Here is a 23,911-nt window from a genome sequence, read left to right as displayed (position 1 = left end):
GAAAACAACATCTCGTGAAAATGTCTATGACCTCATTCACAAAAATATCTGTACGCGAAAATAATAGTGTATACAGTATATTCTGCTAGTTCGCATGTCATACTTGAACATCTCTGACTCTGTATTTTTAACCTTTTTTTTAAATAATTCATGTGCGATGAGTGGCGAACATTATCACCGTCAGCTACTAAAAATGAAGTTACTCCAGTGACATATTTTGCAATACTTACATGTATACAATATGTAGTATTTCAACTCTGCGATGCAATCTTTTCCAAGGGCCATATTCTGTGTTGTAATTTTTCTGTGTTTTTTTTTCCTAAACTTTCCAATATGTTGGTTTTTACAGGAGAGTGAGGTTTATAATCGCCAGCAAGTTGACGAGAGGACACACCCGTGAATCTTGACCGGTATATTCGTCGCTCCGGAGCTCTGCAGGAGCCTCGCTGCCGGGGGAGCAGCGGACGCATGCATGTGGCCCGCCTGGGTGCCTGTGCTGAAACGTCGCCGGAGAAGCCCTGAGTGTAGCGAGAGTCGTGACTGGGGAACATGCACCAAAATGGGAGCAGGTGAGGGAATGTGCAAACTTCCATCAATCAGGAATGCAAAACGGAACATTATTTGGCATCTGTGATGTTTACTAGTTCACACACACACACACACACACAAAAAAATAAGTATATAAATCAATGTAAACCATAAATATATCTGTTTGAAATATCAGTGTACTATGTGGTTCTTCATTGTTGTGTTAGGTTCGCTGACTGCTGAGTAACATGAAGAAAATATCAGAAAAAGGCAATATAACAGTTCAGCTATTTAGATGACACTATTGAACTTTTTGGAAGTACTTGTAAAAAAAGGAGTATTTAAAGATTTATTTTCCCATCAACACAGTCCACAAAGTGAGTACAGTGTACCTCCAGGAAGCTCATTTTCCTATCCTAATCTTCTGACTGAAAAAATACCAGAAAATGAGCTAAAGACACATGAAAACAACTTGTCTTACTGTCCTAGGTTCATGAATGAATGGCCTTCAAATAATACCTTGAAACTTCCTCATGGACAGGTGCATAACAAATAACAAACATGATGTAACTCTACAGCCATGCACCTGTGTCCGTGGTTGTGTCCGTGGTTTCAACCGTAATAAACATCTGCAAGATGTTGATTGGGGGATGGCAAATGTTTCCTTGAACCATTTTCTTGGAATGCCTGTGTCTCTTCATGAAAGGAATCTCTAAGAAGCATTGACAAGAAAAGGGCAATTTTTATTGGGCTCGAAAATTTGCAAAATTAGCGCAAAGGTTGTGCAGCAACTTTACCAAATTGCTGGTAGGAAACTTTGCACAAAAACTCGTAAGTCAAGGTGTGCAGTAAGGTGTTTGTGATGAGAACACACATAGCAGAAAGATTGTATTTGTAAAGTTACTCACATGATTTCCACCACCTCTCTTCCTTTTGTGTGTGCTGAATGAGTAAACTGGGCACACGCAGTTCTTTTAGAAACTTCACAACTTTTTAGTTGGGGCTAACTTCGCGAGTTTTCATGCCATTATTATCATTATTATTATTATTATTTTTTTTTTTGTAATGAGAATGGCTTTATAGTAATTATCAGACTGTTTTTAATTAAAAATAGTGTATGCATTCTTGTCATTTCTTTTTTGTCATGCACCAATTCTTTTTGAGGAAAACTGTGTACGCTTGCTGCATTAAAGATAAACTGAATGTTAAAAGTTACAAGATGAGGGAGTTCATGATGTTTAGCAAACAAATAGAGTAGGAAAATCACCCACCAGGTGTATGTCTTAGCCAAACATTTTTTTTCTTCAAAGACATTGCAAGCACGCACTTCAGTGATTCATTTCTCTAAAGCTCTGTCATGGCAAATCTGTGTGCTGTGAGCTGACATGCTACTGGCACAAGAGGTGATGAGACAGCTCCAAAGGTTATTGCCCCCATGTATCGAGCCAGTCAAGCACCCTGTGGCAAGCCCCTGGCAGTGGCACCCTCCGTTTTGCCCCACCCCCAACCCCACCCCCGTTAGTTATTCCCCCACCCCCAGCCGAAGAGGCTCCCAGGGTTCGTGGACAGACAGGGCTGCGTTAAAGAGGGCCCAGCGTGGGTGTAAAAATGACTGGGAGAAAATTGATGACATGAATGGTGGCAATCGTGCCGTGTAGACGCGATGCAGAGCGCAGATTCCCCTCGACGCGTGCAGTCATATTCTGCTACTGGTATTATTCAGTGTGTGAGAGGCAATGTTGGTGATCAACATTTTAAGGGGGAAGTGGTAGATTTTGATAAAACATTTACATTTCAGGAACAAAATTGACTTATGATATTGACTCATTGGTTAGTAAGCTCTTCTTCTCAACGGTATGTATGTCATACCAATGTACTCAGGGACACACATTGCAATGCAAATGCAATAAAGTGATTGAAATAAAATGAAAATGGAATTTGTACAGCATAAGCATGAAGGTTTCACTTTTTAACTGAATCAGATTTTTGTTTTTCTGTTACGTGATCATGTTAAATGCATCTACATGCTTTTTGAGGTGATCATTTTGAAGCAGCATATCAATTGTTGCAAAGCTTGGGATTGCCATCAAATGACAGGAGAATGAGTTTATGTTTCTTTGTGATAATGCGTTGCAACTAATGAAGGCCTAAGGTCCTGCAGAAGATTAATACAGACATAATTATGGTCCAAATATCATTACTTTGGAATACCAGCAGATCTCTACAGAGAAAATGATTTAATACGGAGAATAGTATGTAAAATCCCCCTTTTCTGATGTTTTCCCAGCTGCTTAAACACCATAAATGATTTGTGCTTAACATGAAACTTATAATAGCCCTCCCTTCATATGAAGATGATGGTTGATAATTGACTAGCACTAGTTTAGCTCTCATACTTTCTGTTTGTCATCCAGAAGTCTCTTTCTTTACTTGGCAGTAGATGCTGGAAAAATGAGTGCAGTAGCCACTCTATTTAATTTTGCCTGACATTCGTTTCTCGCAAATTTTGGCCAGAGACGTAGTCCTCTAATCAAGAGGCGATGACCCCAATTTGAAACTCATGGAATGGGAAAAGTAACGGGGTTGCTTCTGGTGCAAAATGACAGTTCAAGCTGGGGGCACATCACGGCATTCAGTGCACAACGCTGATGAAACATTCATCTGTTGAATTAGGCTTTTTCGTGGATAAGCATTTGGAAAACTACTCTACCGAGCTCAGAGTAGGCGCAATAGATTTTGAAAAATGCATTTAATTTGTACTGCAAAATGAAATAGATTTTGATATGAATTTGAAATGTAATGATTGCCATTGAATATGTCCATCTGTGAAATTGTTGTCTTTGTGTATCCATGAAATTTATGTACCAGTGATAAACTATACTGTATTTATATTTGAACTGGATTCTGGTTCTGTGTTTGCATAAAATGTACTATTCCTTTTGAATACCATGGTTACATTTGTGTAGACCTACATAATTGAAATGTACATGGACAATAAAAAACAAAATAAGCCTTTTGACCAAATTATGTTAAAATCAGGAAGACTTAATAGTTAAGACAAATACCTCCAGTGTCATTTATCATTTGAAATATCAAGGTCAGGGGATCATTTTTTGTACTCATTTAATATTCCTTATTCTAAAGGTAGGTCAAAGGTCAAGATAAGTATGTTTGTTGAGTTTATATGCCGGTCAAATATTTGTGGACAATTGAAGATGCATGCTTTAATGCAATTTGCAAATCTGTTGCCAGTTTCCCGGGTGAACTTAATATAGGGCAGAGCAAATACTGTGTATGTAGCAGTAAGGTATGAAATGATAATCACAAGAAAACAGCCTGCAAAAATCCCATGAAAATTGAACTACTGACTGTAGAGGTTATGATTGCACTATTGCGATAAGTAGACCAGTCTGCTTTTAAGATTTGGGTCTCCTAACTGATGTGCGTTTAAAAACCATGCAATGTTTGTAGGGAGCAAATATACGTATCGGAGAAAATGGCCTCAATTTACTCTTTAGAGTGTGCCCTACCCCCCCCCCACCCCTTCTGATGTTCGCATTGTGCTACCACAATGTATCGTCCTGACCTTAGGTGTTTACCATTCAGTGATAACGGCCCCTGAACCTACCAGCGTAAACAAGCTCTTGAGTTTATGGGGCAGGCAGTCAGACGAAAGGAACGTGTGCAACGTGTCTCGTGCTACTGTCTGCTTTGCCGCTGAGCTGGCTTACCTTGACACTGCCCTCTCTCTATATATATCTTTTTGTCTCACTCCACTCTCGCAGGAAATAGCGCCACAATTTGCGACAAGTTTCGCGGGAGCAGCTCCTCGGATTTGTCGCCCGGGAGCAGCGTGGACCAGCCCCAAATCACGGAGAAGAGGTGGGTTTTTTGGTTAGACCGTTCACTCGGCCTTATTTACTTCTCTCATCCAGCGAGCAGCCACGAAATGTTATATAAAGTCGTGGCCCTGCAATTGACTATTAACTATCTGGTATCGTAGACCGAAAACACCAGCGAAACATCATGACTCCCTGTTTCATTTTGAAGATTAAAATCGACGACTTTTCATCGGAAGAAAGTGCAAGCTGGTAAGTTCTTCAGAAATACAATACGGGCAAAGTTCTGATCTTACGTATTAACACAGAGCATTGTTGTCTTTGGATATGCTTCTACTTCTACTTTGGATATACTTCTATGCTGTGTTGCCAGTCGTGGTTTGTTAGTAAGAAGTCGTTAAAAAAATTGTAAGGTTTGCCAGCAGGGACCAGCACTGGAAAGATTACTTTTCAAGTCGTGTCAAGGGTTGTAGTACAGCCAGACAGTGTGACGGTCCCATGGCGACAGCCAACAATTGATTTGGTTACCTTTGCACCCGTCCTTTCGAGCGTAAACTGCTGAGGACTTTGAATTCCATGACTTGGCATTGTCTGTGCTAAGCACTTGCAGCCAGCAGCAGTACTTAACTTTACCAACAGGCCAAGGGGAGTTCAGGCACACCAGTTAAGAATCAACACTTCAGAACTTTTCTTGTTTCACGTCATAATGCAGCATTTGTATTTGTAAGGCATAGACGCAAATGCTGGAGTGGACCAAAATTTTGACCATTTAATAACAGGTATTGGATATGCTGTAAATGAATGAAATATTTGTAGTAGCCCCACATATCCATTTTTGTGATTTTGTTGTTGTTGTTGTTGTTGCCAGTTGTAGTTTTTAGCTTTTTATGAGTTCTGTTTTGTATTTGTGTAATCCTCACAAGCATTTATGATCAGATAATGTGAAATCAGCTACTTTGAATGAGATTTCGCCAGCATAAGCAGTATATGTGGCTACCAAAGAGTAAATTTATTTGTAGGGGAAAAAAATAAAAATGAATCAAACTGGTACTGGCAAGTTATCTAACATTTACCAGTTTGTTCTTCATAGCTGGTAAAAAGTAGAGCGCTTAATTTGATGGTATACAAGTCACTAAAGTAGTGACTCACTAGTACTTGCAAATCCATGAACCACTGTGTATCAGCTTACAGGGCAAACACTCGGTTTTTGGCACTCCTGATATGCAAAATGCCATGGTAAACAAGGACCAAGGGTAAACAGACTCCTTGGGAATACACCTTTGAAAAGGGTTTAACAGTGTGTCATGTCGGATTAACCTCTTTTGTACGAATCAAGGGTTTGCATAGGTAATGGCGCAAATCAGATATTGTAAAACTAGAAAATTTTTGTGTGTATTTTATTTTCACAAATTTTGTGAGAGCCAAGATTTGCAAAATTAAAATGCATGCAAAAGTCTGTGTTTATACAGTTGTACTGTAATGCATTGGATGCCATTGGCAATTCGCAAAAATTTCATGCCGCGGAAAAAGGCTGCCGACTCCAATTTATGAAAATTTCATGCTGCAAATGTTTCTTACTTTACAGTAGTCAGTATTTGTCACCTTTATTTGGCTTTTTGATGATTATGATGATTATCATGATAATCATAATAGTTGTGATCATTACAACATGCTCCAAATGCTTTAAAAAGATTAAACAATGTTTTCTTCTTTGTGTAAGTACACTTTTCTTGAAAAGGACATAAAAAGAAGATGAGCTTTGTGATACAGATATCAGGGTACAGTAAAACCCCAACAAACACTCAGAAAACAAACAGAAGATGCATAATATTATCACTGTTCCTGTGTAGTTCATTGATTTAGGATGCAGGCTGACTCGTTAAGGAGATGAATATTCATATGTGGGTGTGGAGTATTGATTTTTCTCATGATGGTTAAACAAAAAAGGATGCTGTAGTTCTGAAACACACATCTATAAGCTATGTCTGGTTGAATTTCACTGCTCAGAATGATGCTGACAACAAAACTATAAATACACTATATGCAGTATCCATACATTCTGTTTGCTCAGAATTTTGATAAATGAGGACCCGTTGCAGTAATGTATTTTATGAATTTGATGTTTTTATATGGGCCAGTTTATGAATGTATTCAAATTTACAAGGGATGATTTTTCCCTTGGGATTTGTTGATGAGCCGTTGACTTCACTGGTTCCTCTTGAATAAAATTCAATACGCAGAATCCAGTTTGTGCCGTTGGGTGTTACTGTGTTGAGAAGGCTACAGGCAATCTGTCTTACTGTCAGGAACAACTTTCACAGATTAGATGCTCATTCCTTTTTATCTCATTTTGTTGGTTGGTTGTTTTATATAAATCTCTTCATCTTGTCCTATCCTTGAGCTCTTTTGAATTTGCTGTATGTAATGGTACCTTTCTCCCTTTCAGAGAAACATAGGGCTGGTGCACTTCCTGATGGAATAGCCTTGAAGGCCACGGTATCTAATGCCACGGTATCTAATGATTTATTCTCTGTTAAGTGCACGATCACCACATAGAGAACGCCCGTGAAATTTAATGCATTTTCTCTGTAGATCGCAAAAGTCACTGCCCGCTTCAATGCATCGTGGCGTTATAACATACATATGTAGTGGTGTTGTTTGACACAATTCCACTGAAATCAGATAACATCACCAACTAGAAACATCATGCCACAAGAAACGTGATAAATAGACAATGGCTTTTAATCTCCTTTATAGTATGTTCCAATCAGCTTGCACTTGAGGTTTATCTATCCCGTTTTACCTACCACCCTACTGATGCAAAGAAACTGAATATAGCGGTCTCTGATGTCAGAAAAGTTATTTAAAGAAATGAAAGGATGTCCTACACTGTGGCTTCCTTCAGTGGCTAAATTTGTTGACTGTAATAGGATGCAGAGAGCAAACATGATTGCAGCACATTATGATTTTGAAGGTCATGCGTCCCTTTTGAGTTTCTCAATGGACTTGATAATTATAGGAATCTTGTGGAATTACTGTAGATTTCCTATTCTTTTTTTTTTCACGAATATCATTCGTGAACCAACAGTCACAAAATGAACAACTCACAAAGATATTACCTTCTGTAACATAAATACATAGTTTATCATCTCCAGGTGAAGAAATTGCCATTTTTCTCTTGAAAGGGGATGATTTTTATTTGACATTCCTTCAAAGTGGTTCTTGATTGCAAGTTTAACCAATTGCAAAGTTGTCTGAGAAGTCCTAATTCATATGATGTATACAATGGCACATTTCTGTATATTGCCCAGTTGTTGAGACCACAACTCTATCCCCCTCCAAAAAACAGAAATGATAAGATACTGCCTGACATTTTATTTTTAGCTGCACAATGATTTTGCATTTCCCGCATTTATTCTTTGTATCTACTATTGAATCTGATTTATAAATATTCTTAAGCACTGCAAATGCTCCTTTAATAACGATTTACATTCATCAGAGCAAAAGATAGTAATGTACAAAAAATTTGTACTTTGTATTAAAAAAGCACAATGGAAGGCGTGTGCAAATGAAGTGTGATACAATGTGGATGGGTGAGTGACTTTTTATATTTGCCAGCATCTTTTCAGTCTTGAAATATGTGTTGGAATATAAGTTTTAATCTCAGGCCTTGGCACATTCTTTTTACATCGGTGCGGGGGGGGGGGGGGGGGGGGGCACAAAGCCCGTTTACATGCTTTGCTTGATTATTATTGCTGGTGTCTGAAATGGGTGGATTTAAAATTTGTTACGCTGCACTGCGAAATAACTTGCACCTTGCCAGCAACACTCTTATTGGCCCCTCTGTATTCATGATTTTATTGATACCAGTATGATTCCGCATCGCTGCTTTGTTTCCCTCAACACACCTGGCAAACTCATTTTAAATGAGAACCGCCACCGCCGTGCCTCTCGTTTGAATTTCACTACACCCTGGAATGATGTGCCAGTGCAAGCTATTCCTTCCCTCAGAAAAATTGTCAAGGATGGGGGAATGCGTCCCATCTCCTGGCCCCTTGGAAGTTTGTAAAATGACACCTTCCATGATGATTTGACCAATGTAGTTACTGGTGGTCTTCCCAACTTGAGTGAGATGTGGAAAAAAATTGTAATGAAAGATGGGATTGTCCAAGCCATAATGCAGGGTGTTTGGTTTCAGTTAATATATAATTATAGCTATTTTGCAAGTTTACAATATAGTTATCATGGAAATTACCTTGAATGAATGTTACTGTAGAAGCTGAAATTTTTGTTGCATTGAAATTGAAATTGAAATTGAAATAGTGCAAAAATAAAAGCATGCAACTATTTTTGCTTGCTGTTGTTCCAGTAGTTGATTTCTTGATTCTACAGAATTAAAGACACACCAAACTCATCTTACCCGGCCGAGCATGAAAAAATTATTTGCACAAAAATATCCGCTTTTACTGTATACGCTTGTGTGGCACAGGAGTGTACGAGCTGAAATTTTTGCGGTGGTTTTATTTTCGCGAATTTTGCGAATCGCCTTTGAACCGCAAAAATAACAACATGCGAAAATAACAATGCACGACTAACTAAGTTCAGTTAGACCCTCGAAACTGCGAAATTAACAACACGTGAAAATGTCCTCCAAGTAGCAATTCGCGAAAATATCTGTACGCGAAAATTTCAGCTCGTACAGTATTCTGGTTGCCCAAGATACACACCTGAGTTTGCAGTGCTGCAAGTAGTAGAAACTGGAAAATTAGTCAAGGTTTTGGGTTAGATTCAGATCGATACATCGATATTGTGTCAGACAATCACGTAACTATGATTAACATAACCTTTGACAATGCTGACTTGAGCTGGTAGTCTTGTCTTTTTATAAATTTTCTTTGTTTGTGGTGTGTGTGTTTGTGTTTGTGTATGTATGTGTGAGCGCAAATGTAGAATGATAGGTAAATCAAAGGGATGGTATAGTTTTTGTTGAAAAGGTGGGCCTACCTTTTATTAGGACCAGTTTGTTTTGTTGTTTGGATATCTCAGCTATTTCAAAAAACTGATTTCCATCAAATAAACTTTTAATTCCTCGTAGAATTGTATGCTGTTTAATATTTCATATGAGTGGTTTATAATTGTCCTGCATGAAGTTAAATCCTGAATCCCCATCCAACCAAAACTATACCATCCCTTTAAAGATGTGTGTGTGTGCTGTGGGGTAGGGATAGGGGTCAGTGAAAGTGTGCTAAATGCTTAGAGTGCATACTGGAAGAGAGATACATTTCATGGGACAACAACAACAACAACAACAACAACAACAACAACAGCAGCAGCAGCAGCAGCAGCAGCAGCAACAGCAACAACAACAACAACAACAACAACAACAACAACAACAACAACAACAACAACAACAACAACAACAACAACAACAACAACAACAACAACAACAACAACAACAACAACAACAACAACAACAACAACAACAACAACAACAACAACAACAACAACAACAACAACAACAACAACTCTTGACCTCTGGTGCCCTGCAATATCAAATATAATGGCTACTGTATTGAGCAGAGGTCGTTGACTTCAGCCATGAAACAGGTCCCTCCCCCCCCCAAAAAAAAAAAAAAAAAAAATCCAAATGATTAGGGTTACAACACAGTCTGTCATTGTTTGTTGTCCATTTGGAATAAGGACAAGAAACTGTTTAACCTGTTGAGGTGGAGTCCCCTATACTCGGGCAGATGTCTATAGGGCTTTTTACACTTGTAAATTTTTGCTTAGTCCCGTACCAACGGTGGGGCTAAGGGGGGCCTTAGCCCCACCGTTGGTACGGGACTATCCTTAGCCCACTTTGTGTTTACACTCGTTTTTGCCAAAGTGGGCTAGCCCCACCGATAATCCCGTACTATCTGGCCCTGCAAAATAACAGGGTTAGCACCGCAATTGCAGTGCCAAGCAAGTGAGTGTAAACAGAACGAAAAAATAATCCGGGGCTAAGCAACGGAGACGAAGTCCGACCCCCACTGACCAATCAGAAACGAGGTAATCAAGTGCTGCCGGTGCGTGCGTGTACGTGTACAGTGCACAGCGTAATCATGAATATTCATGTGGTTTGGAAAGTCCGGGGCTAAGAAATACGAGTGTAAAAAGGTCAGTTTTCTCCTTAGCCCCGGACAAGAGATAGTACGGGACTAATTGGCCAGTGTAAAAAGCTGAAAAGATTGGTACGGGACTAACGATAGTCCTGGGTCAGAGAAAGTCCGGGGTTAAGAAACACAAGTGTAAAAAGGGCTTATGGGAAATGCATGTTGTTGCAAAATCAGCCCATCCTTAATGGGTTAAGAAAGATCATAGAAGAGAGAAAGAGAGAGAGCAAAGAGACAAGTGAGATAATGGCTTTGTGAGAGTGCCTATAGCAATGGTATTAGGAATATAGTTTATAGTTTATGTCTTACATAAACATTAATGTTGATTTGACATAATTACTGTGTACATTATATGTTGATTTGATTTTGAATTGATTTGTTTTATATGACTGCTGAGGAAGCAGCGAATACATATAAGCTAACAAACATGGGACCCAACAGTTTTCAATTCCATTAGGAGAACCAGGCATGGAGAGTAAAGTGCCTTTGCCAAGTGGCAAAAAATGTGGCTGTCAAAAGACTTGATCCAGGGACCTCATAGTTGATAGTCTGTAGTCTTATCCTCCAAACCTTACTATCTAGAGCATTCATTCCTGTCTGTGGCTGTGATGTTTTAATTCAGGGATAAACAGAGGTAAGCTGCAGTGCCGTTGCGCACGGCAGGAATGTCCCGTTTTAGGCAAAAACCGTAATCCCTCATGCGGTCGTAATTGAGGCCTGTTGATCTATAATATCTCCCATATCCGCAAGTGGTGGTTCCGTCGCTCTTTTTTACACAGCACATTGACACAGAGCCACAAGGAATACATACCATATGGCATGGTGATCTCGGCATGTCAATGGGGGAAGTCTGACAGCGTTCTTGACTTTCACTCCTGATATTGTCAGTTTAGAATCAGAGGGATGTTAATGCTGTTCAAGTATCTCTCAATAATGCCCTTCTGCTACTGAAATGACAATATTATATGTTGTTTGCGATTATGAGGTCACTTCTGTGATCATATTTCACGGATGCATTTTTTTCTCTCTGAAATGGTTCCCTGAAGGGAATTCCTTCAGAAGCATATTAAATTTCAAATTATACTGTTATGCGTTCCTTCCCTGCATTCTAAAATCATCAACTTGAAGTTCATCTCAAATTTCAAACCCTAGCCTAGGGAAATAGGTACAACTCAGTATATGATATCCATGCTTCCCTAATTCTTATAAGCCACTATCTTTTGTAATGACTGAGTCCCGTACTGTTTTAAGAAGTGATTCCTTTTAGGCCAGCTTTCTTTATATCTGACTGTTAATCTATTCAAAAGAAAAGAAAAGAAAAAACCCATTACTGTATGCGCCATATATTTCGCGCGTCTAAATTTCCGTGAATCGAGATTTCCCGACGATTTCGCGAGTGGTGAGATTCGCGATTGTGGAGTCCCGTACTGAATAGAGAAATGTGTATGCGTACATCACATTCATATCAGGATCGGAGTCGATATTTTCGCAAGTTTTTAATTTCGCGAATAGCAGCTGACTTGCGAAATTCGCGAAAATAAAAACCTCGCGAAATATTCGGCGTATAAAGTATCTACGTACATGCACATAGTATCTCTCTTTCCCTGTATGTGTGTGTGTGTATGTGTGTGTGTGTGTGTGTACTGTTTATCAGTTTATCTGTTCCTCTGCCTATTGGCCTATATGTTCTTTCTCAGTAGCTACCTAGCCCCCCCCCCCCCCACACACACACACACATACACACAAGTATACTGGGGTATATGATATTAAAATATATTTATGTGTATCAGTCCTCACCCCTTCACCCTCCTTGCACATAGCCCAAGGGAACCTACCCACAGAAATGCCACCTGCTATAGAAAAGAAAAGAAAAATCCAAACTGACCCCTGGATAGAATCTGCGGACGTGTTAATGGGATTTTAGTGTAGGGACTGAAGATGGTCATTTCTCAGTTTTACAGCTCTTTGGCCACAAAGGGCCAACTGCGATGACGTGTGAGTTGACCCCAAGACAAAACAAAACAAAAGAAGACAAGACAAAACAAAACAAATGGCGGGTATAGCTAGGGGAAGTAGGTACGTGGGTAAATGTTAATTAACTGTCCACACAAATAGACAAAGAAATAGATAACATAGAGAGATATAGGCAAGGTAGATAGGAATATATATAGATAGATATATAGATAGATAGATAGATAGATAGATAGAGAGGATAAATAGATGGAAAGAGGGTAGGGAGATGGAAAGTTTAGATATCCTCTATAGAGATGCTTGCAATTGAGTGAGATACGCAAATAAGCATGTTTGCATATGATGAGCTGAAAATGGTATAGAAAACTGGTAAATTCATGTTACGTAGTTGAACCTAAAACTTACAGTGATGTTACTCATAGTTTTGTTTCCTGATTCAATGGATAGATTTAGCCAGTGCCTGGCCATGTGTATGTTCATGTATATTCTTTAAAATTACAGTGTCAAGATTGCATGTGAAAGTAGATGTCACTTAGCCCAGTATCAGTTCTGTGTGACTCATTCCTTACTTAAATTTGTCACTGCTCATCTTACGTTTATCGATATACTTCTATTTGATTCCATTTTCCGTAGGGGCTAAGTATGATCATTCATGGAAGTCAGGAGTTTCCATCCAATATACTGTAAAAGTGGATATTTTGGCTTGCGTAATTTTTCATGCTTGGCTCGGTAAGATGAGTTTCGCTTGTTTTCAATTCGACGAAATAGACACATCAACTGCTGGAACATATGGCAAGCAAAAATATTTGTGTGTTTTTCTTTTTGCACTAGTTGTGCGAAATGTATGGAAAATTCAGCACCGCGAGAATTTCCACTTTTACAGTATTCTGAGCAATGGCAAAAGATTGACTGCATCAAGGAGTAGTAACAGCATGCATTTTAAATGTATGTATTTGAAATTTTGGCTAACATATATATATCTTTTTGTGCAGCATTATGAACTGATCCACAGGGCTGCATGTTCGCAGATTGGCCAAATGCAAAATATACATTTTGTTGTGCTTTTCGTTTTTCTCAATGATAATATCATATTTGCTTATAGTAACAAAGGAAAGAGTAGCAAGCTAGAGATTATTTTGTAAAAACTATTGTGTATTTCAAATTCATGATTTTCTTCCGTTGAGATGTTTTTCATTGCAACTGATTGACAAATTGCCCTACATCGACGTAAATAAGCACTGAATTGATCAGTGTTTTAGTAGTAGCCATGATAAAAAATAATGGGCGTACATACTCGAGCAGGATTTGAACCTACGACCTCCTGATCACCGGACAGGCGTTTTTTATATTTTTTATCATGGCTACTACTAAAACACTGATCAATTCAGTGCTTATTTATGTCGATGTAGGGCAATTTGTCAATCAGTTGCAATATTGTGCATTTCTTTTATATTTGGAGTGCTGCTGTTGTATATAGATGCCATTTGTTCTTGTGCCACTTCATCATATCAGTGTCTGGTGGGAAAGGCTAAGTACTTCAGAAGATTTTATTAGTTTTGTTTTCATGAAATATTAAAGAAGACCCACTAAACCCTCAGAATATGTACAGAGAAGGAAGAGTGAAGGGAAAGAGTAGTGAAAGTAGGCTCACAGTTTGCACAGTTAAAATATGAAGCTGGAAATGCTACAATCAGCCTGGAAATAATCCCAAGAGCTGTACTTCCAGTAGGTCACATGACTTCTCACCACCAATCCCGATCAAGTTTGAGAGAGACGGCGGGGGGGGGGGGGGGGGGGGGGGGGGGAGGGGGAGCGGGGAATAAAGTCCCACAAAACTCAAAAGGGATTATGATCTGTCTTTCTACTCAATGACGACATACATTCAAAGCAGTGTGGTTTTGCTTGATTTTTGGGTTGATCATATCGAGAGTAAAGAAATTCAGGGAAACGTTCAGCAGTATTTCCTGACTCATATCCTGCACGGTGCTCGTTTGGCACGTCGGCATCGCTATAAACTGCAGGTGAATGCCAACTTCCAGTCAGTCTCTCTCTCTTGGTTGATTTTGAACTCTTCCTGATTAAATAGGTCGATGACTCAACTCATGTTCCACATGTATAAACAGAACGAACAAAAGATCCAGGCTCTCACATTACCTGCCTCAGATCAGACAGGAATACCAGTTGGCACAGCACAACTCGCTCTGCTCTGCACGGAGCTAACTTCTTCTGTTCTTGTTCTCTCTTTTTGATTGTGACAGCAATGGGAAACAAGTGATATCGCAGGGACAAGTAGCGTGCGGAATGGATTCCAAGACCACGGTGGCAAGTAAAGAGACGGGAGGAAAGAGAGAGAACGGAGAGGGGATGGAGCGGGAGGACCCGGCCCGAGTGGCTCTCCTCTGTGCCAAGGATGGTCAGGAGGACGAGGAAAAAATGGACACGATGGAGTCGGACACAAAAGTGGTGTTCACGGCCGGCGTGGATGAGGACGACGACGAGTCCTCGTCGAACTTTCAGTCGTGGCAGCAGCGCCACGAGCTGGTGCACGGGCGACCGTACCTCGCGCTCGACACCAGGATACGATCGCACAGCCAGTCGGAGGTGGAGACGCACTCCAGCCACGGCGTGCACATGGTGAGCGGGGCGATGCCCGTGGTGGACGTGTCGGGGCGGCCGGTCAGCTGCGGCCTGCGGGACCTGCCACCACTCAGCCCGAGGGGGCGCACCGTCGTCAAGAGCATCAGCGCAGACAATCCGAAGCAGATCCTGACCTCTAACATGCTGTCTGTGCCCAATGGCCAGAGTGCCCCCAAACAAGTGCCTGCATCGCGGCGGATCTACCCGTCGCTGCCCTACTCGCCCTACGGGTCGCCGTCTGGCTCCCCCTGTGCCTCGCCCCGCACCAGACGACCCCCTACCAAGGAATCCCGCACCATTTCAATCTTAGATAAACTGGTAAGAATGCTTTCTTCTTGCTCTATCTCTTTCCCTTTCTCTCTGTTACTCTCTCCACTCTCTTTTCAACAAAAAAAAGTTCTGCGGTGAAGAACACTTAAACTGTAAAACCAGAAATTTTCGTGTGCATGAGACTTAAAAGTTTTGCAAGGAGCCAAGATTCACAATGGTGAAATGCATGCGAAAGATTTTGTCTACACAATACGTTGAATGCCACTGGCAATCTGCAAAAATTTCATGCAGCAAAAAAAAAAGGCTGTCGGCTGTGATTTGTGAGAATGTTTCTAGTTTTACAGTACATACCAGTCTCACCCTGGTAATCATTAATTGTTTGTTTGTTTGTTTGTTTGTTTGTTTGTTTGTTTGTTTGTTTGTTTGGATTTCTCTTCTGGAAGCTGAGCATAAGGCTGTTTTAAGTTAATTGAGTGCTATGATATGTGATTTTTCACATATGTTCTCAGTGTGTTACAGACTTCCAACATTGGCTTGAGAAAAATTTTATTGCGCAAGTTGTACTTTGCACCTGACATTGGAAAAGGAAGTTTCCTGTATGTAGGACACTGTACATTTGGAATCAGAACTGACAATACCCTGAAGTTTCCCTTCCTCCATTTACCACGTAATACCTCTCTCTCTTCCTGTGGAGAGCCAAGATTTGCTAAATTAAAATGCATGTAAAAGTTCTTGTCTACACAATGCATTGGATGCCAATGGCAATTCTAAAAAATTTCATGCCATGAAAAAGGCAGTTGGTTCCAATTCACGAAAATGTGTGTGTTGTTGTTTTTTTTTTCCACACGCGAGTCCCTGATCCACATATTGGGTGATATTACCAGTGATGGTGTTATACGACTTGTGTGTTGCACAATGAGTTTTGAACAGAAAAATGCTCAGCTATATCAATCTACAGGTAATATTATAGCAGGCTCAGCTTATATCGAACATCACTTGCTGTGAAATCTAATCTACTTGGCTTGGGACCATGCTCCAAATGTTTTTTTCTCCTGCCTAGCTTCAGAAGCAATAATGTCAATTTCCTTCCCCCCCCCCACCCAAAAAAAAAAAAAAAAAAAAATTACCCATGCAAACTATTCAGTTCCTAGGGTGCAAAAGTCCCCTTTGCGGCGTCGTTCCAAGCATGTACAGTAGTTTGAATTAGTTTTTGATGGCGTTATGAAAAGCACTTCACGTGAAGAAGTAATTACTGAGTTGCCTGGCTGGACTAGTGCTCTTCCATTTTCTCTTGTAGCCACTGGGTGTGTACACTGTAATACCTGTGTCAGAATGGCTGGCAGACACTCCAAAACTTTCATGATCACTGCATAGAAATATGATGCATTTTTCTCTATGTCCGACCATATGCCCCCAAGCCAGCCTGCACCACTGCACGGAAGACACTTATTGTCTCAAAACTTATTTTCCCGACCCCTTTACAGAATTATGTGCAGCTGAACCAGTACCACCTGAAAGACGAGATCGGGAAGGGATCGTACGGCGTCGTCAAGCTGGCGTACAATGAGGAGGATGATACAAACTATGTAAGTAGACGACGTCTGAGATTTGCCAGTCTGCACAGATACAGGCAAACCTGTGTGTAGCAACCACTGTCTACATTGTATAGTGACCACCTGCCGTCGCCTGTTTATAGTGACCACTGTCTATAGCGACCACCTGCTGTATGCGACCACTAAGCACAATTACCCCCAAGAGAAGAGCCATGTTAATGACCCTGTCTATAGGGGCCACCTGTCTGCAACGGCCACTTTTTCATCTCCCTTGGGTGGCCGCTATAGACAGGTTTGACTGTACATTCAAAACACAAAGAAAAAGAGAACAAAAGAAACAAGTGTAATGGCATTGGACTACCAAGGGGAGCATGTTTGTACCCCTACCTCTTCCAGTACCTAAATTTTTTTTTAATTTTTTTTTTTAATGTCAACATCTACTTGCTACAAAGACGGTGAAATTTTGCACATTTTTGCATGGATTGAAGTATAAACAAGTCAATCATGTGTTGATGAAGATTAAATGGCAGCATAGAGTAGAATTGGAATGATAGGAACCAGAATGAAAAAAAAAAACCCACACACATATTCACACACTGCACCCAACAGATATGTATGTGCAACAGACACATGTTAAGGGTATCAGCATACGGTCCAGTGACTTTTGAAAAGGGCAGCTCCGCAGGTGCCTCCATGAGCTGCAAAGGTTAATTCCTCGCTCATTTCGGAAAATGGCAACGGTAACTCTTCTGCAGCTGTCCGACGACATGATTGATGGTTATGAAGAGAATGCAGCTATGAGAGCAATTACCGTAAGATTTTGATAGGAGTTTGGGAGCAGAGGCAGAATGTGAGCTGTCAACATTATCTCAGTTCCATATGAGAGCGTGTTCTCAATGCACGCTCGAAAGAATGCAAGTTTTGGCAGCCCTGGGAATGTTAGACTGCAGCCCAATATGTGCTTTTTGCTGTACAGTGCAAAAAAGGACATCTTAAGATTCTGCTGTATGTGACCCAAGATACTAATCGCTCAGCCATGATCCCTCCTTAAAGAAGATGATATCAAAAGGGCGAGCGCCCGTTGTTTCCGTGGACGTCACGTTTCTGGCGTTCTCTCGGCATTGAGGTGAAAGAGTGACCTCCACTGGAGCATCCTCAGGAGAAGGGAGTAGCTCCACTAGCACCCTTCAGTGATGTTGCTGCCATGGTGACTGAAATCTTCCGCATGGTCAGTGGCATCATCCTACCAACTGAGAATCATAAGTCAACACATCCAGCGAGCTAGATGACTGTGACACACACACACACACACACACACACACAGACTCACACACGCACTCAAAGCCATGTATAACAGTTTGTTTGTTTGTTTGTTTTTTCTGCACATTTCTTCCTATGCTTGGGCACATGTTCTCATAGTGTGATGGTTCTGGTTCATAAAGAATACAAGAAGTATTTGTCTGCCTTGCAATCTATCTATCTTCTCTATTCATCTATCTGTCTATCTATTTATCTATCTGTCTATCTATCTATCTATCTGTCTTCTCTATCTGATTATCCATCTGTCGCTTTCTACTTATCTGTCTGTCCATCTATTGTATTTGTATATCTTCTCTTTTATCCATCTATCGCTCCATCTATCCAGCTATCTATTTATCCATCCATCTATCCATCTTTCTATCCGTCTATCCATCTATCTCTATCTATCTATCTATCTATCTATCTATCTATCTATCTCTATCTATCTATCTCTATCTATCTTTATCTATATATCTATGTATTTATATTCTCTTCCTATCTGTCTATATATCTATCTATCTGTCTGTCTATATGTCTGTCTGTCTGTCCTTAGAGCTGCCAGGTCTCCATGATTCTGCAGGAGGTTCCCTGCTGAAACTAACCATCTCTTCACTTCCTGATGAGGGACTTGGAATCCTCCCTGATTTCGGAATTGTTGTTGTCTAATGAGATGTATGTAATGGCACAAGTATCTTCTTGATAGCTCTTTATCCCTTTCTTTGCCGGGGACTTTGGACAATGTCTGCAACACTACAGAGTTTTCTGTGCCATTTGACACTCTAAGCATGCACAGGGTCAAAGTGATTCCCAGATTTGGGCAGTCCTATACTATGTGTTCATTCATCTTTCAATCCAGCTATCTTTTGTATCAGTTTATCTATCTATCTATCTATCTATCTATCTATCTATCTATCTATCTATATATCTTTCTATAATTTAAATTTGTCAATCCATCTGCACTGTTCATATCACATCTGTGCAAGGGTGTCTACCATCTCTAGTGCTTTGAGATATTTCCCTCTCATTTGCAAAACTGGAATGTTTCCCAAGTCTCACAGGTACTCACAGGGAACAGGGGACAGAAACAAAAGCAGACAAATAGCCTGCTTATTATAAGTTGCTTGTGTAATTATTTGTGGGTTGACAATGGTAAAAACCAGGTTCATTACCAGCTGTGACATCACATGCTTGACCAGGGCAGTTCTACTCCCAAGCTGTGGTAGCATTTGTGTGTCCATGCAACAATTAAAGTGGAGTCAGGTCATAGATTTTGGCTGTCGTCAATTAGTGAAGCGGCGTTACTACTGTGTTATGTAACAATTGCTTTTCGAATGCCCCCATGTGGTTAAATTAGTGCTAGCAGATGGTGGTGTAAAAATCAAGAGCACCGAAATTAGAATATTCTCCTGTTTATGACATGGTTATAGAAGACAGTATCAACAGAAAATTTGAGGTTTCTGTTAATGCATCACAAGAGATAGTAGAGTGTTGTCTGTAGTTGTATTACATTTAGTGTGGTTTGGTTCATATTTTGCTTGAATGAAATATCCAAGACTGGTAATGTAACTGTTTGCTTCCATATATGGTGTTACCTATATGGACAGACTTGTGTTTTTGCAGACAAATATATTAATCACTGACTTTGTAATAAAAAGAAGTGCTTCCTTGTTCCACTTGTTCCCCTTGACATAGCTAGAGTGACAAAAATAATTGTGACTGTAACCATACTGTGCAGTCCATGTTAAGTGTTGGTTATGTTAAATTCCCAAGATGTACAAAAGGTTATTAATTTTAGGTAATAACCTGTATGAGTTGAATCTAATATCGTGTCTGAACACAACAGAAATTGCTTAATTTTATATCATTGAGAGGCACAGAACACACCTAGAAAGATGAAGAAGAGAAACTCCAGCAGCCTAATGATGGCTTTTTGACATTTTAAACTTTTTGCACCGGTTGGCCAAGCCTTCTAGAGCTTATTCATTATCAGCATTGTGTCTGGTGTCATTAATCAACCCCCCCCCCCCTCCCGTTATGATGCGTTGTTAATCATTGTTGGTGTGTTAACATTTACTTTTATGAATATTCCACCACTGAAAAAGGAATCACAGGGTTTTGTGCTGCTTGGAGGGGGGGGGGGGGGGTGTAGGGTGAGCTATTGGATGAGTGATTGTCATCAAAAGATGAATAATTCTTCCCCCAAAAAAGTTGGATCCAAGTTTTTGTCATCTTGCATCATGCTGTCGCCTGAGGTAAGGTACACCATCATGCACAGATCTCATGGACATTCTCAACATCTGTTGTGCAAGGGAATACCCTTCCAGGTGCCCCGCCCAGGGGCCGCCATGCCAGGGTATTATGGGTGTAGATTCCGAAGACCAGGGTACACTTAAGTTCCACCCCAGATGAGGCAGTGTGCCAGTAACATTGAGTGTGAGTACGAAGGACATCATGCAGAAACACTAAATGGGAAGTGGAAGTTTTTGCAAAGATGTCATGATTGATTCCAGTACGTGAGCACACACCGCCCTTCGGTGCAGATGCGGATGACACCCGAAGAAAGTCGATGCTCGTTAAAGGAGCGCGCTGCCATCCCCCCCAAGGTGAATTGGGGCCGATCAAGAATAACCACCCCACGATCGAGTGAGAATGATTGGCCATTACCTGCACACAATGTCCAGTTATCAAGTCATAGCAAATTGCCTCCCAATGCCAACATGAGCTGGTTTTGAAGTATGGCTGTAAAGCGTAATGGCTATCAAAAGGGAGTTTACTAGTCTGCAGCTTCAGACTCAGGTTTGCTTCTTTTTTTTTCCTGAAACTTCAGAGCAAGTTCTGCATTTATCATCAAACTTTGATGTATCCAGGGTAATCTCCTTGCCCCCAGATGCATTTGTAGGAGTTAAAAGATACCCTGTGATATGTATTTGATTGGAATTAAATTGAATTAAATTAAATGGAATGGAATGGAATTGAATGGAATTAATATGAATTGAATTTATTGAATTTGATTGGATTTGATTGAATTAACATGTTTGAATTGAATTGAATCAAATAGATTTGATTTGATTTACATGGTTGCTGATGAAGCAATCTGTTTTTTTTTTTTTTTCTTTTAACCCTTTGTAGTCTTATGCTTGGTTCTCACATTCTTGTGATCCCCTATGCAGGCCACGAGTGGCCATTATGTGTAGCTGATCGTGGAATTTTTGTTTAAGAGGTATGTCTTCCACATTTTGCACCACGATTGAAATCATGGTCTGAATCATGGTCTGAATTGTGGAGTAGTTGTGGTAATCTTATGGGATCCTCTTCAGATCTTGTCAGATCTGGAAGTCAGTTGTGGTTGTGGACAATTTCGAGCCATCCAAAACTTTTCTACGATCATTGTGATTGCCATGACTGACCCTCAAGATCTGACATGATCGCCACGATTACTCCGTCATGCAGACCACAAGTTCGAGAGTGGCGCAGATTGTGATAGACATACACAAAAATTCCACAGTCAACTACTAATGGCCAGTCGTGGTGTGCTAAGTGAATCTGATCCCATGACAGTGGAAACCTGGCATTCGAGAAGATAGAGAAAAGAGAACCACATGTTGATAGATTTTATTATCACCGACTACTTTACTCGGTGCAGTCATGTGGTTGGAGATGGGGGCAGAAAACCCTTATGGTGATTAATGTGAAGTTAAGATATTTATTGCAGCCAAAGACCTTCAGAAATATATGCATTTTGAATCCACTATACATGTATATATAAATATATATATATTTCTTTTAAATATATATTTTTTTACCCATTATTCGTGAGTGTCTACAACTTCTATTGTTTCTACCAAGTTCTAATGTGGCACTGAGAGTAGCTTTGGCTTTATGATATTCCGAGGAAATGGATGCAGTTTTCTGATTTTTTTTTCTCCAGAATTTGTTTGCAATGATTATGTTGCAATATCAGTATTTTCGTATGTTTGCAGGAGATGAGAATGGTTTATGCATGCTGTGTGCTTGACTTGATATATTATTTATGGCTGGTTGTCCAGGGCAGTCTTGGCTAGCTCCTTTCAGATAATACAGACTGCTTTTTGTGAAATCCATTTGCTGTGCACAGGGGAAATTTTCTCTCCCCCCCCCCCTCCAACCACCACCACCATCATGAGAAATTCCTGTCATGATTGCTTTGCGCAGTGGGCCGCTGAAATTTGCGATGGCAACCATGCACTCGCGAGCACATCTGAAGTGCGATCACGTGGGCGCTGATGTATACTGATGCAGTTTCCCAGTACCCCGGGAAGGGCGACATCTTGCAGCCTGCGCATACCAATGACGACACTTAACCCTTGCGCTGCCGTCCTCGGCCTGCTGGCGTGCGGTGTGAATGGCACTCTGGAGGTGGCGGTGCTGAGTGGCTTAAGGGGCTGGGTGGAGACTTGTCTATGGGGCGAGCAACCTTTTCTCATGATGGGGAAAAAGTTGTCAGCGGCATTGTACCCCCTTTGATCTCAACGTGAGTGACAGTCTCGGGGGGAACGAGATGCGTGACAAGGAAACATTACTTCGTCGTCTTGTAACATCAGGAACTAGCTCATGTAAAAACCTGTGTCTTGTGACTTCCAATTTCTCTCAGTATTCCGTATATGCACCCCCCCCCCCCCACCGATTGATACGGGGATGTGTGTATGCCAAATGTTGAAGATCTGCACAAGCCAGAGGGCATCCATACACCGAAAAGAGCAGTTATTCGTTCCTTCAATATTCACGAACGGAAATGGATTCAGACATTTTATCCATGTTTTTGTGGTTACATGTGCATTATTTGGTGGGACGAGAGAGTATAACCATAGAAGCATTGTAGCGTAGAGCACAGATATCTATGCCAAAACATTCCTGTGCTCTAGGGAAGATTTGGGGGAAGGGTCGGATTTTGACTAGTGTTCCGTGGCTTTTTGAGTAACAATGGTGAACTGTGTCCCACCACTGTTGATTATGATGGATCTTGCATTGTGTCAGTTCTATGCTCATTGTTCCATGACATGGTTCACTTTTCTCTTAAAAAAAAAAAGAGAGTAATCGTGTACTTGTTCACGGTGGTCCACAACTTGAAATTTGAGCATGCTGTAAGCTCTTAATGCGAGAATATTGCAGGAATTTTATGTGTACAGAGCACACATTATGAGCCAGTAGAGAGCGCAATATTTCGTGACTTACCTCTCGTGCTGGTTATGTTCAATGTTCTGTTTCATGTCTTGCACACAATTTTCTAAGTAGTTTGATGGTTCTCTAATTTTGCACAGATTTACATACATTTTATTTTGAACATGTTGCCAATTCTCGAGGATGTTGTGTAGCATGTTGCTGGCTTTTGAGGTTGTTGCACAACAATTTGAGCATGTTGCAGCAACATGCTCGAACCCCTTATGGACCACCATGCTTGTTACTGCTTTTAAAATTTGACAGTCATTTTCAAAAATTACATTAGAAGTTTTAAAGCAATGTCAAAACAGACTGGGCTCTGAAATTTGTAACCTGAGATTTGAATCATGTTTTGATAATTCAAGCATGAATGATTAATTCATTTCACAACCTTTGCAGATGTCCAGTTGTATGTTTAATATACTTTTCTATGATGAGAACTTCAGTAGGGCAAACTGTCTTG

The 23,911-nt window shown here is 40.5% G+C and overlaps 1 protein-coding gene across 1 annotated transcript in view; it reads left to right on the top strand.

Moving 5' to 3' along the window:
- Positions 1 to 23,911, top strand: part of LOC140227624 (calcium/calmodulin-dependent protein kinase kinase 1-like) — a 94,577-nt gene that overhangs the window by 38,109 nt on the left and 32,557 nt on the right. The window contains exons 3-6 of the mRNA XM_072308042.1: positions 350 to 569; positions 4,314 to 4,410; positions 14,752 to 15,448; positions 16,885 to 16,986. Of these exons, the coding sequence (XP_072164143.1) occupies positions 473 to 569; positions 4,314 to 4,410; positions 14,752 to 15,448; positions 16,885 to 16,986 (993 nt within the window). The 5' untranslated portion in view covers positions 350 to 472. The remainder of the gene's footprint in view (positions 1 to 349; positions 570 to 4,313; positions 4,411 to 14,751; positions 15,449 to 16,884; positions 16,987 to 23,911) is intronic.

Source organism: Diadema setosum, chromosome 4 (genome assembly GCF_964275005.1).
Source record: "Diadema setosum chromosome 4, eeDiaSeto1, whole genome shotgun sequence".
NCBI lineage: Eukaryota > Metazoa > Echinodermata > Echinoidea > Diadematoida > Diadematidae > Diadema > Diadema setosum.
Note: the sequence above shows the minus strand (reverse complement) of the source record. Positions and strands in the feature narration are given on the sequence as shown.